This window comes from Marmota marmota, unplaced genomic scaffold, assembly GCF_001458135.2.
Source record: "Marmota marmota marmota unplaced genomic scaffold, marMar, whole genome shotgun sequence".
NCBI lineage: Eukaryota > Metazoa > Chordata > Mammalia > Rodentia > Sciuridae > Marmota > Marmota marmota.
Window position 1 is genome coordinate 52,618,713 of NW_026000174.1, and position 14,559 is coordinate 52,633,271.

The window sequence follows — 14,559 nt, forward strand, 5'->3', positions numbered from 1 at the left end:
AACTCTGTGAACCAAGGAGCTAGAGTGTGAGAGCAGGATAGTATGGCCCTGAATCTTACCTGACTTTAGGCAGAATGAAAAGAAAAAGGGAAGAGGAGAAGAGGACTCTGGAAAAGGCTTTGAATGTCAGTGGAACCAATGAAAATTTTGTGGAGGGAAATATAGTTATTAAATATGTAAAAAGATGTATGTCATATTATATATGTGTAGTATATTTTGATTTGTTTTATGGTGTTTAAATTTTATCTTTTTTGAACCATATACATTATTTAAATTATTTAGTTATTTTGTGGTGCTGGGAATCAAATCCAGGGCCTTGCACTTGCCAGGCAAGCATTATACCAATGAGCTGCATCCCCAGGCCTAAATTTTAGCCAGTGTATAAAAATTGTACATATTTATGGGTATGCGGTCCCCAAGTTCTAATATGAGAATAACATTTATTTAGCCCTGTGAAGTTTTAATACATGTATGCATTCTGTAATGTTTTTAAATCAACATAAACATCTATATCTCTGCTGTAAAGACACAGTAAACATTTATGGAGATAATTGTTTCTTAGCTTAGACAGCTGGGTGGATGGCAGTGCTACTTTGCTACAGAAAAAGAGAACATCAGAGGAAGATGCAGGTTTTAGAGAAAGTTTGGTTTGGGAAGGATCTGCAGTGGGCTCACACCAGCTGTTCTCTAGCCTGGTCTCCCTGAGGATCTGTGTCCTTGGCCAGGCACCATGAACAAGACAGTGTGATTTTCTTTTATTGTATGGTGTTGGCGATCAAACTCCGGGCCTCATGCATGCTAGACAAGCAATCTTCCACTAATCCACATCCCCAGCCCATGTAATGCGTTCTTTATGGCATCTTCAAAGTCCAGCAAACCATTCAATGTTATGGTGGCTGTATTTAAGGGAAAAATATTGCACTCATGTTTTTGTCCCAAAGTTCTAATAAAAGAATAGCATTTATTTTGCCCTGTTATTCTTGAAATTGTGGTACAGGTTTAACATTAAATGCAAGGAAAAAACTAGTAATTATTGCTGAGAACCAGAAAATATATGCATTTAAGTAAGTTTTTGAAATTTATTATTTTTTAAATTTTTTAAAAATGATATTAAATGTTATTAAAAAATGTTAAGATCCCTCCAGCGAACACTTAATGAGTTAAAAGAGTATCAGAAACAGCATGACCACTACTTGAGACAGCAGGAAATCCTAGAAAAACACAAGCTGATTCAAGAAGAGCAAATCTTAAGAAATATCATCCATGAGACTCAGATGGCAAAAGAGGCACAGTTAGGTAAGTAGAAGGCAGGTTGGGCAATTCTTTTTTTTTTTTTAAATTGAACCCAGGGACACTTAACCACTGAGCCACATCCCTAGCCTTTTTTTGAATTTTATTTGCAGACAGGGTCTCTCTGAGTTGCTAAGGCTGGCTTTCACCTCAAGATCCTCCTGCTTCAGCTTCCCAAACTGCTGTGATTATATGTGTGCAGCACTATGCCCAGCCAGGAAATTCATTTCTAGAAGACTACATTGTAGTTTCTGTGCAACCTTAAAACAGTGTAGAGCTGACTTTCCTAGATCTCCTCTGTGGCTAATACTGGCAGGAAGGCTAACTTTTTTTTTTTCCCTATTGCTCCCTTAAAAACAAACATTATTTTAGAAATAAGATTTTAGACTAGAATTTGTTTCAGGCAGGATTTTGTTCCCCCTCATTTTGAGACAGGGTCTCACTGAATTGCTCAGGGCTTCACTAATTGTTGAGGCTGCCCTCAAACTTGTGATTGTCTGCCTCAGTCTCCCAGCTTGGATTACAGGTATGCACCACCACACCTAGCTTCAGGCAGGATTTCTTAACCTGGGTGAATGGATTAGATTGAGTGGGGTCTGAAATCATCTCCAAAATCACATGTAGAATTGTTTATGTGTATAATTGGGGGAGAAGATGGTATATAGATTTTATTAAACTCTCTTAAAGACTTTTTAATCCAAAAAAAATATCTTCTAGGAGAACTTGGGTTGGTGGGAGATTACTGATTTCTTTATATCCAAAATGTTTTTGTTTTATTAAATCCCAAGGGAGTAGATCTGACAACTGGACACCAGAGAATAAATTAATAGAATACCTTAAATTCCATCCTCCTACCTTGATTAATGCATTGGTCTGGAAAGTTCTTAATCTTTGAACCTTAGCTGTGACCACTTTTAGAACATTTTACAACCCACCTAACAGGTTTTCTCTGCTATTTTGAGTGTAAAGAATATGATAGTCTTTAAGATTATTTACTGCTCAGTATATACTCAAAGGCAACTAGTGCTTTTATATATAAATTTGAAACTAAATCAGGAGGTATATAAGCTAAATTCTCTCCAGAGAGATGGCCAGAGTTTCTTGAAACTATGTAATCAATGGATTTTACAATTATATTTTCTGGAAATTATTTTTTATATCAGTTATGATATAGAGGAACCCCCTTATTTTATATGTGGAGAAACTGGGACTTCTGTAGAATGCATTAATGAACTGTTAATGAATATTTCTCTATATAAGTACTCCAAGAAAGTAAGTACTCTAGTAGGTTCTGAGGAACACAGAGTTGAAACTAAATGACTTGGACCAAGACAAAGATGTTGGCATTGCTGACCATGCTCGTCATTTATGTAACTTCTCTCTTATTCCAGGAAATCATCAGATATGCCGTCTAGTCAACCAGCAGCACAGTTTACATTGCCAGTGGGACCAACCCGTACGCTACCATCGAGGAGATATCTTTGAAAATGTGGACTATGTTCAGGTCTTTTTCTTGGTCTCTTCTAATTCTTACTAACTTTTGCATATCTGAAAATAATACTATTTTCCTCCCTTGGTTTCTTGTACATGTGATCCCTAAAATTTGTGCTTGTCATTTAAATCTTTAAGGTTTTGAGTGTCTCTGTGTTTATGAAGTCAGATTTTGTTCTTAGTACTCAGTTACTCCATGGATGACATTCTGTTTCCCAAAATACAGTCTGTATGTATGTATGTGTAGGTATTTTATTCTTTTCTCCTTTACATGGGACCTAGAATTGGGTAGGTATACGATTTAACTTGAAGCTTTTGTCTCCCCTCTTAACCTTAAGAGTAAGACATACTTAAGAGTAAGACCATACCCTTTGCCAAAATCATCAGTCCAGTTAGGTTGCCTAAACCAAAAACATCAACAGAACAGTCATTATCAATAGAAGGATTTATTCAGTACCATGGCTAAGTATGTGCTTTCTCTCATCTTTATGTCTCTGTGTACACACACACACACACAAATACACATACATGTACATAAACACACATATACACACCATCCTAGTCTGTCTAATTAAGAAGAAATAATACATAGATGTAATGGTACTAAATAATATGTAACTGTTGCTATGTGACATAGGAAGTAAGTATATCCAGAATGCCAGGTACCATTAAAAAAGAATATTGGAAATAAAACAACGCTTTAATCCTAGATACAATGCATCATGTCCTAATCATAGATTAGAAATTTCCAGAGATAAGCAGTTAAAATAAGTCAGGAAAGCAAATCACAAAAAAAAAAAGCCCTTTAATCTTAAAAAATTCATATAACATTATAAAGAGTAAGAAGCAAAAATTAATTGGGCATTTAAGTGGAAAATATTAACATAAACCAAAAGCTTCATAAGAGTTTTATAAACCAATTCCTAGCAATATCCCATGTTTGGTTTTCAAGAAAAGGATTAAGAAAAGCTAGATTCATACTCTCTGGGATTCTATCTAGCTCCCTGTCTTAAATCCAGGCATTTAAAAGGAATATTTAGAATGAAATTGATTGAAACCCAGTGTAACTTTGGATATCTTGATGTTCTTAAGAGTGCATTGCATCAGTGTAGCTTCCAACATTCTATTTTCATATAATCATATCACTACTATATAATAGAAGAATTTATTTCTAAAATAAAGACCAAGGACTTCAAATTTGTCATTTTCTTTCTTTTTTCTCACATTTTTCCTATCCCGTTCCATCCCCAGTCCTGTTCTTTGTATCAGAGTTTCAGAAATATATAAGAACTACAGAATCTTACATCATACATTGTTTTACCTTGGTTTGGAGGAAGATTATGTATGTTTATGTTCTTTCATTTCCTAACTTCCTCTTCTACCTGTAAGGTTGGTTTTTGGAATTGATTAATAATAATCTTTAATCTCTGACAGCTATATTAAACATTTAGGAATGCTTTCTAAAGCTTCCTTGCTTCTATCCATAGCACCGTAATTTTATAGAGTAGTAATCATTTTAGTCTCTGCAGGGGACAGGAATAATGAACCAGATTTCTAAATTAGTTGATCATTAATTTTAAAAGACTAAAGCATAAAAAGGAAGCAAAGGGAGGGACAGGAAAACAATCATACTATCTTTCTGATATTTCAACAGCACAGCTGATTGAAAGTTGTTAATTGCATTATCCTTGAGAGAATACTATTGGGGTAGTTCTTACAATTAAAAGATCTGATTGCTTTACTGCTGACCTACTTTCTGATGTCCTAGTTGTGAATATCTACTAGATTCCTCAGTATGAGTTAAATCTTGGTCATAATTCTCTTTCCACTCACAATTGGATTGACTTTCTTTTCATTTTCTAGTTTGGTGAGGATTCATCAACCTCTAGTATGATGTCTGTGAACTTTGATGTTCCGGCAAATCAGAGTGATATCAGAGATTTGGTCAAGTCTTCTCCTGTAGCCCATTCTATTCTATGGATCTGGGGTCGGGACTCGGATGCCTATAGGGTAAGTTAGTAGAGGATAATAACAGGTTTTCTCCTACAGACAGCAGTGGCCCTCAACCTCAGTGATTAATATGATCCATATCACTATTTGGATTAGTGCAGCAAGCATTTATTAAACTTCTATGAGTTTATAGAAGTTTAATGGAAGGCAATCTGCTAGGTAGTAGGTAAGGAAGATACAGGCTCAGCCTCAAGGTCTTCCCAATAAAGTTGTTATAAACTTCATATATTTAATCAGCATTCTTTTATTGAATTCCCAGCTAGTACTAGGAACATAGTAGACAAGCTCCTTGTCTTATATTCTATTGAGAAATACATGTAATAAACAATTTGATAATTGGGGTTGTGGCTCAGTGGTAGAGCACTCACCTAGCACATGCGAGGCCCTGGGTTCAATCCTCAGCACCACATAAAAATAAATAAAGGATAAAAAAAAATATGTATTTATTTGTAAGCTAGCTATGAATAGTTGTATGTCAGTTGATTGCAATACCAACATATAAGGATGGAGACCATGTTGTTTTTATTCACTATTAAATTTTCAGAATTTAATTGAGTATTATAACAGTACAATAAATTTGGTTTAATTATATATATTACAAACTTCTCAAAGCTTGTTAGCTTCAGGATATAAGTTTTGTAGGATTCTGGTATAATTGTTTATATTTAGAAAAATGAACATATTTAACAAATCAAAAAAGAATTATTAAAGTTTGGCATTGGCAAAGAAAAATAGCTTTCTAAGCCAATTTTATAGGCATATGTATGTTTTCAGGTACTGTACCTCATATTGACTTAAAAAGAAAACTTGCCTATTATTTCAGGAAGTCCATAGATAGGACAAACTTCAGGTTTGGTTGACTCGGTGGCCCAGTGATGTCACCAGTGGCTCATTCCTTTCCATTCTTTCATTCTTCAATATACAGTATTGTTTTCATCCCAAAACTTATTTTCCTCATGGTCATAAGATGACAGCCAACAGCAACTGGAACCACACGCTTTTTTGTTTACACGTAACGTAAAAAACTAAGACTTGTTTTTCTTTCCCAGAGACCCCAAGCAAACTTCTCCTGTGACATATTGGCTCAACTGGTTTAGGCCTGCCCAACCCTGAACCAGTGTGTGGTGAAGTAGGTGGAATGACTGGTTTAGACTAATAAACCACAGTAGAAGGAACATTATAGAATCTACCACTGTATAGATGTCTTAACATATTACATTTCTGTTCAGTTATCCTATTATACCTAAATTCCTCTAATAGTTCACTTTGTATGTTGAAATATTGACTCCAAAGAAATTTATGAGAAGCTTTGTTTATTTCTTAGGACAAGCAGCATATCCTGTGGCCCAAAAGAGCAGATTGTACAGAAAGCTACCCTAGAGTCCCTGTTGGTGGGGAATTGCCAACATATTTTCTGCCTCCAGAGAACAAAGGACTCAGGCAAGTGCTGATGGATTTGGCAAAGCACCTGATTCTGCATGATTGTCATCCGGCGGTTCTTTGAGAGCACCGGCCTTGGACGTGAAAGGTTAAGTCTTTATCTTGAACTCACCCAAACTTTGAAAATGTGAATCTTGTTCCTTTTTCTTGTGCCAGGATCCACGAACTCAACAGTGATGATTATTCTTCAGAAGAAGAGGCCCAAACCCCTGACTGTTCCATAACTGACTTCAGAAAAAGCCACACTCTGTCCTACTTAGTCAAAGAATTAGAGGTCCGCATGGATCTGAAAGCCAAAATACCAGATGACCATGCACGAAAAGTAAGGCTCACTTAGGCTGGTGTTTATTGCCGTCCATTCTGGGTAACTTCAGAAGCCTCTTAGATGGAACAAAAATTTGAGAGAAGGCAGTTGTTGAGCTTTAAGTTTATAAAACGGAAGGATAAAGTTAGAGAATTAAGGAAATGACTGAGAAGTAAGTCTTATATTAAAGGAGTGGCAGGAGAGGTTCCTTGGGGTTGTTGTTTCATAGACCACCTAAGCACTCTTTATCCTCTAACCCAGAGGGTTCCAAAGATGAACAACACAGAACTTGCATCTTACCCAGTAGAGGCCATTCTGATCACTTCAGTTTAGCTTTGCATCCTCAAACCTACAGAAGTTTATATAAATTGAAAGCTTGAAGGTTCTGTTTCCCTGATCTTATTATCAACTCTTCTTCAGCCCTGTATGAGGTTCTTAGGAATCTGTATCAACTTAATAACTACTCTGCAAAATCATGAATAAGTTCATTCTGTTTTCTTTAATTTCTTTTTTTTTTTTTTAATATTTATTTATTTATTTTAGTTTTTCGGCAGACACAACATCTTTGTTTGTATGTGGTGCTGAGGATCGAACCCGGGCTGCACGCATGCCAGGCGAGCGTGCTACCGCTTGAGCCACATCCCCAGCCCATAATTTCTAACAGTTATATATGACTAGGAATATTTATAACCACTCTGCAAAATCATGAATAAGTTCATTCTATTTTCTTTAATTCCTAATAGTTATATATGACGAGGAATGTTTTATTACTGAATGTGGATTACTATATTAGATACCATTCCATAAATATAATTGAAATAATTACCTTTTTAATAGAAAAAACAGACTATTACCTCTACCTTTTGAAAAAGTTTAATTTCAAAACTATAAGCAGTTACTACTTAAATTCAGCAAACATTTATTGAGGCAAAAAATACCATTTGCATGGTACTATTTTGGGTGTTTGAATGCAAAGATAAGTAGACCATGATCTTTGGCTTTAGAATTCCTCAGAGTTACACCAGTACTACAAGAACATAGATTAACTGGGGATCTGGTGCTTTCCAACCAGAGAAGATAGCAGATTTTTATCACATCAGATGTTGCCTGTTAACTTCTGAATAATTTCTCATTGGGTTCTAGATGCTCAGGTTGACTTTAATGGGATATGGTAATTGCCATGTGATTAAGGGTGTGTGTATGTAAAAAAATAATAACTTTTTTAAGTTAAAGGAAATTAGTACATACATGTGAGCAGGTCAGCAACTGTTCTTGTAACAATGACTTCATGTTTTATATGTGAGTATAAATACCTGTTCAAAGTAGTTGCTCCCTAGGACCTCAAATAAAAACTGCCAGGCATAGAAATTCTTTTCAAATGTCTTCCCTGTTATTTTCAATTGAGTCAGTCTTTCTTTTGAATTTTTCAGATATTGCTTTCCCGTATTAATAACTATACTATCCCAGAAGAAGAAATTGGGTCTTTCTTATTTCATGCTATTAATAAGGTGAGTCATTTAATTTGAATGCTTAGTAATTGTAGTTAAAAGTTAAAATGTACTTATAAAAGATCCAATTTGGAACATCTACCGTATTTTTGCACTAAATGAAGTATTCTGGTGTTTTCAGCCAAATGCTCCCGTCTGGCTCATACTCAATGAAGCTGGACTCTACTGGAGAGCAGTAGGAAATAGCACTTTTGCTATTGCCTGTCTCCAGAGGGCTTTGAATTTAGCTCCGCTTCAGTACCAGGACATTCCTCTTGTCAACTTAGCCAACCTTTTGATTCACTATGGACTTCATCTTGATGCTACTAAGCTGCTACTTCAAGCTTTGGCCATCAATAGTTCTGAGGTAAGGTTTTTTTACTTAATTTATTTGTAGCTCCATATGCTATGTAGGATAATTCACTTTTAGAGTACAATTTGTGTTTTTCTAGGAAAGGCATAAAAATTTCATATTTTGTTTTTCAGTGTAAAATTTTACATATTTCAAGAGATATAAAGTATTTTTGTTTTATTAATTTTTGTTTTAAATTTTAAATGAGTGAAATTTTTAGAAACTTATATTTAAATAAGAATGATATCTATAGAAATATATTGCCATTTTTTTGTGTCAGTCTGAAAACACCTGTTCTTATTTTATCCTACTCGTCACAGTATGCATACTGCTAAATATTATACTATTTTAAAGCTTTAATTTGTATATATACTTATACCATCCAAACCAGAGCACAGCTTAAAGGTTGTTTTGACAAGAATAAATAGGAAGGTTAATATTCATGTCCTGAGCCTCCCACATGAAGTCAGTTCATGGTGCTTTTTGTTATTTACTCTACAGTTCCTACTTTACAGTAGACCACTTTTCTTTTGCTTGTTTGGCTGTTATGTATACCTAATTAAAATAAATCAATTAATTTTTAAAAAGTGTATTCCAAAACTAATATTTTTTAAGTTTGAGAAAAAAAATAATTCCTAATAAATGTTTTCTTGAGTTACATAAATTTACAACTGGACTTTAAACAAAAGTTACAATCTCTGTATACAAATTTATTGCTGGACTTTAAGCAAAAGTTCACAATCTCCATACTATAAAGCCGGTAAAGTTGCCAATTTGTACATGTAGTATTTTATCTAATGCTTAACAGGTGCCGATACCGACGTTATAGGTATGCATATGGTGTGAGATGTGAAGAAGTAGGCGCCCATGATCCTCCTTCTGCTTCACTTTCTATTGCTGCCAACTAAAGCAGCAAGGCAATTTTGGTTTTTTTGGTTTTGTTTGGTTTGTTTTAAGAGAAAGGAGCTTTCTTAGAGCTTAGTTGGCTTTTTATATTTAAAATAACATTAACATTTTAGTTATTAAATGCTGTAGTACTGCAAAAAGAATAAAAAGATAAATCAGTGGATTGGTGGGCACACCAAAAATATACCTTAACCAGCACCCCTCCCCAGCTGTTGGCATTTATAAACACTGACTTGTAAGCCTGTCTGCTGTGCACATATTCCACAGTATTGCAACTTTATGGTACAGGTGAACTTTAAGGCCTATTATGTGTAAGTATTTATTGCTACATAGTTTTGACATTAAAAAATGGTAGTATATTTCTATAGATATCATTGTTATTTAAATATGTTTCTTATAAATATAAATTTCTAAAAATTTCACTCATTTAAAATTTAAAACACAAATTAATAAAACAAAAATACTTATGTCTCTTGAAATATGTAAAATTTTACACTGAAAAAAAAAATATGTCTTGTTAGTTTTCATGAATGGAGATGATGCAGCTTATTCCTTAGGCTGCTGACAGTACTTGGCTATTATCAGCAATGGTTTCCTACAAAAGGCGTTTTCTGTATTGCAGCAAAGATTGCTAGCAGTGGAACTACTAAGTCACTAAGAATGAATATTTTTATAGTTATGGTACAAAATGCCCAATAGTGCACCAAAAAATTGGGGCAAATAAAATGTTGTCATGATTAGAATTTTTACCTATTTTTCCTCACCTGAATTGGACAGTTGAAATAGCTGCTAACTTTTCTTGACTCTTTACTAGAGCTACATACCATACTAAGCAAGAGCTCATTTAGCCATCACAACAATCAAGATAGGATTTTCCCCTTTGATAGATAAGGAAACTATAAGAGTTAAATATACAGAAAAATAATGAGATTTACCAAAAGTCAGAGAGCTTGAATTTGAACTCAGAGAGATTGGCCACAGAACTCACAGTTGTTGTTAGTGATATTACACTGCCTCTGGGTTAACATTTAGAAAGCAAGTTTACTTGTTTCAAAATGTCACTCCTCTGTTGTAACATAAAATTTTTATATTTTTAAAGTAAAAGATTGTGTAGACATTTTGCTCATTTTGTTAGAATTTGTTTTTTTTTTAATTTGTGTGAATTGTACAACAAAGACTAGTTCCATCTGTTACATGTTAAAATATGTTCTCTTTGCCTTTTTAATCTTAGCTCTTAAAAATTACCCTTAAACTTGTCAGTCTCCTCAATTTTTATTTCTATTGTTAGATGTAAAGTGTTCTCACAAGAAATTGGAAAAAAAATAATTCTATTGTTTTTGTTTTCTATGACTTGTTCCTTATTTACTAACTAAATATATGCCAACCTTATGGCTACTACTAACTCTTGTGTACTCAAAAGAAAATGAGTATTAATATTGACTATTAAAAGACATTTACACAAATATTCATAGTAGTTTTATTCATATTGGCCAGAAGCTGGAAAGTGCCTAAATGCCTGTCAGCAAAATGGATGAATAACTATGGTATATTCATACAGTGGGACATTATGCATCAATTGGAAAATATCAAAAAAGAATGAACTACTGATACACAAACATGAATCAGTTTTAGACTAAAAGAAGCTACAAAAGGATACATGTTATATATACATATAAGAGAATATGCTCTTTGTTCCATTTATGAGATTAAGAACAGCTGAAGGGCTGGGATTGCAGTTCAGTGGTAGGATGCTTGCCTACAACATGTGAGGCACTGGGTTCAATCCTCAGCACCACATTAAAAAAAAAATGGATAAAGTCATAAAAAAGAACAGCTAAAGTCACCAGGAATAGTGGCATACACATTCAGCTATTTAGGAAGCTGAGACAGGAGGATCACAAGTTCAAAGCCAGCCTCAACAACCTAGCAAGGCCCTAAGCAAATTAGTGAGACCCTGGGATGTGGTTCAGTGGGTTCAATCCTCAGTACCCCCCTGGCCAGAAAAAAAAAAAAAGAACAGATAAAGTCAATTTATGGTGATAGCAGTCACACACCAGCAGTGGTTACTTTTGGGGTAGGGTTGACTTGCCCACGGAACCCTTTGGGATCTAGAAGCATTCTAAATGTTTTATATCTTAAGCTGAGTGGCTGGGATAGGGATATATTAATATATAAAAATCCATTTGAGATGTACACTGAAGACTTACCATATATTACATACTTTAGAAAAAAAGTCAAAAATACATTGTATATGTTACATAGTTTAGAATTGGCTGATGTGAATAAAATGGCCATTAGCAACAACCTTTATGGGGTAGCCTAAGGAAAGCCAAAAGACATATTATGAAGGATTTGTAACTCTTACAAAATATTAATTCATTAATGCCTTGCTGATTTTTTTTTCCAGCCCCTGACCTTCTTGAGCCTTGGAAATGCTTACCTTGCTCTGAAGAATATCAGTGGGGCACTTGAAGCCTTTAGACAGGCCTTGAAATTAACTACCAAATGTCCAGATTGTGAAAACAGCCTGAAGTTGATCCGCTGTATGCAGTTTTATCCTTTTCTGTACAACATCTCCTCTTCTGTTTGCAGTGGTAAGCAGCTGTTAAATTCTAGCTAAATCATGAGTTTAGCTGGAGTTCCTATTCTGATCAACAAAACACAAAATGATTTTCTCACATTTTCCCAAGGATTTCAGATAACTGGCATAATTCTAGATAAATAGGAAAGAAGTTATTTCATTACTTACTATAGATGTCTTAAAGTATTAAGGCTTAATTATTTCCCAGAATCCTGATTAAGAAAGGTTGAATAGCCAGGCACAGTGGCACATGTGAATGATCCCAGTGACTGGAGGCTGAGGTGGAAGGATCACAAGTTTGAAGCCAGCCTGGGCAACTTAATGAGACCCTGTCTCAAAAGAAAAAATTAAAAGGTCTGGGGTTGTAGCTCAATGATAGAATACCCCTAAGTTCAATCCCCAGTACTGCATAATAATAATAATAATGATAGACTGAATAAAGTATTAATACATATATATAGCTGGGAATGATAAGCTATGTGTTTTTCCTCTAAAATCTCTCTTAAAATAATGACCAGTGTTCATGGTACAGGGTAGTTTTTCTGTTCATGTAGTCCAAGTGTGTAATGAGAGTTGAAGTAGTTCTTCTACATACATAGTCATGAGTCTGAATCACCTTTCAGAAAAGGTGATTCAGACCTTAAAAGGTGATTCAGACCTTTACTGAACCTTTCCAATATTCACCTGGTATTAATTGATATGCCTTTCCCTTCTTTCACTCTCTCCCACAGCCAGGGGTACTTATGCACATGCCTAAGTATGTTCTTTTATAGAGCCTATAGCTATACCAGTTATTTATCAATTAAAACCTTTGTTCTAAAAGTTACATGATATTTGGTTATTTACTTATTTAACCTTCACTGTAAGAATAAAATTCATGAATTTGACTCTCTGCCTTGAATTATGATAGGTGCAATTTACATATATGTAGATGCATAATACCTACCCATTGGCAGGTAGACTAATCAGTGGGTGCTTCACTAATATTCAAGTTAGATTTTAGTATCTGAGCAGAGGGCTGTCATTCCAGCTCCTTCACTTTGGAAATTCAAAACAAAACAAAACCTGACACCTACTTATTTATGTGACTTGTCTAAAAGACACTGATAATTACTAGTACATTTAGGACCAGAAACTGGTTTGCCTGATTTAACATACCAGACTGAATTAGTATCTTAATGAAATGAGAGACCATAAATAGTACTTTTATTTTTAAATATCAGACCAGTTATTTAGTAAAGAAACCAAAATTCCTTCAGCAACATAATGCCATAGCTCAGTTGTGAATTAATGATAAGCACAATCTGAATTCGAGTTCTTATATGAATACTGAAGGCTTAAGGCAGCAAGGCACTGTTGCAGAGCGGATAGCGCTGGAATCATACAGATCCGTGTCTGAGGCCTGCTTAGCTATAATTTTCTGATCCCCGTAATTTGTATCCTTATTTGTACTATGAAAGACCAAAATAAACCTATATCATATACTTGCCAGGAGGATTAAACAAGATCTTTTTCATACAATAGATATTGGATTAATGTAAGCCATTAAAAATTCATGTGAATACAAAGTATTCAGAACTTTAAAATTATGGGTCTTTATCTTCTTTCTTAATCCTAGAAAATACATTGTGGTCTTTAAAAAGTTGTAGATTACCAGGGCTGGGGTTGTGGCTCAGTGGTAGAGTGTTTGCCTAGCATGTGGAGGCACTGGGTTCAATTCTCAACACCACATATAAATAAATAAAGTAAAGGTCCATTGACAATTAAAAGAAAAATATTTTTTAAAAAAGTTGTAGATTACCTAAGACAGCCTTATAAATAGGATTTCACTTTTTCTTTTTTTTTTAAATTTTTTTATTCTAATTTGTTTGCAGAATACATTACAATTCATATTACACATATAGAGCACAATTTTTCATATCTCTGGTTGTACACAAAGTAGAGTCACATCATTCGTGTCTTCATACATATATTTAAGGTAATGATGTCCATCTCATTCCACCATCTTTTCTACCCCCAGACCCCCTCCCTTCTCCCCTTTGCTCTATCTAGAGTTCATCTAATCCTCCCATGCTCCCCCTCCCAACCCCATTATGAATCAACATCCTTATATCATCAAAAACATTTGGCATTTGGTTTTTTGAGGATTGGCTAACTTCACTTAGCATTATATTCTCCAACTCCATCCATTTACCTGCAAATGCCATGATTTTATTCTCTCTTAATGCTGAATAGTATTCCATTGTGTATATATACCACATTTTCATTATCCATTCATCTACTGAAGGGCATCTAGGTTGGTTCCACAGTTTAGTCATTGTGAATTGTGCTGCTATAAACACTGATGTGGCTGTGTCCCTGTAGTATGCTGTTTTGAAGTCCTTTGGGTATATACCAAGGAGTGGGATAGCTGGGTCAAATGGTAGTTCCGTTCCCAGTTTTCCAAGGAATCTCCATACTGCTTTCCATATTGGCTGCACCAATTTGCAGTCCCACCAGCAATGTATAAGTATGCCTTTTTCCCCACATCTTCACCAACACTTATTGTTGTTTGTATTATTAATAGCTGCCATTCTGACTGGAGTGAGATGAAATCTTAGAGTAGTTTTGATTTGCATTTCTCTAATTGCTAGAGATGTTGAACATTTTTTCATATATTTGTCGATTGATTATATATCAGCTTCTAAGAAGTGTCTGT

The 14,559-nt window shown here is 34.6% G+C and overlaps 1 protein-coding gene across 5 annotated transcripts in view; it reads left to right on the top strand.

The window, feature by feature from the left end:
* The window catches only part of Ttc17 (tetratricopeptide repeat domain 17), a 110,768-nt gene that overhangs the window by 30,433 nt on the left and 65,776 nt on the right, over nucleotides 1-14,559 (top strand). For all 5 annotated transcript variants that reach the window (XM_048788635.1, XM_048788638.1, XM_015477795.2 and 2 more), the window contains exons 9-16: nucleotides 1,136-1,296; nucleotides 2,682-2,794; nucleotides 4,645-4,791; nucleotides 6,116-6,231; nucleotides 6,388-6,553; nucleotides 7,966-8,043; nucleotides 8,165-8,389; nucleotides 11,688-11,874. In XM_048788635.1, the coding sequence (XP_048644592.1) occupies nucleotides 1,136-1,296; nucleotides 2,682-2,794; nucleotides 4,645-4,791; nucleotides 6,116-6,231; nucleotides 6,388-6,553; nucleotides 7,966-8,043; nucleotides 8,165-8,389; nucleotides 11,688-11,874 (1,193 nt within the window). The remainder of the gene's footprint in view (nucleotides 1-1,135; nucleotides 1,297-2,681; nucleotides 2,795-4,644; nucleotides 4,792-6,115; nucleotides 6,232-6,387; nucleotides 6,554-7,965; nucleotides 8,044-8,164; nucleotides 8,390-11,687; nucleotides 11,875-14,559) is intronic.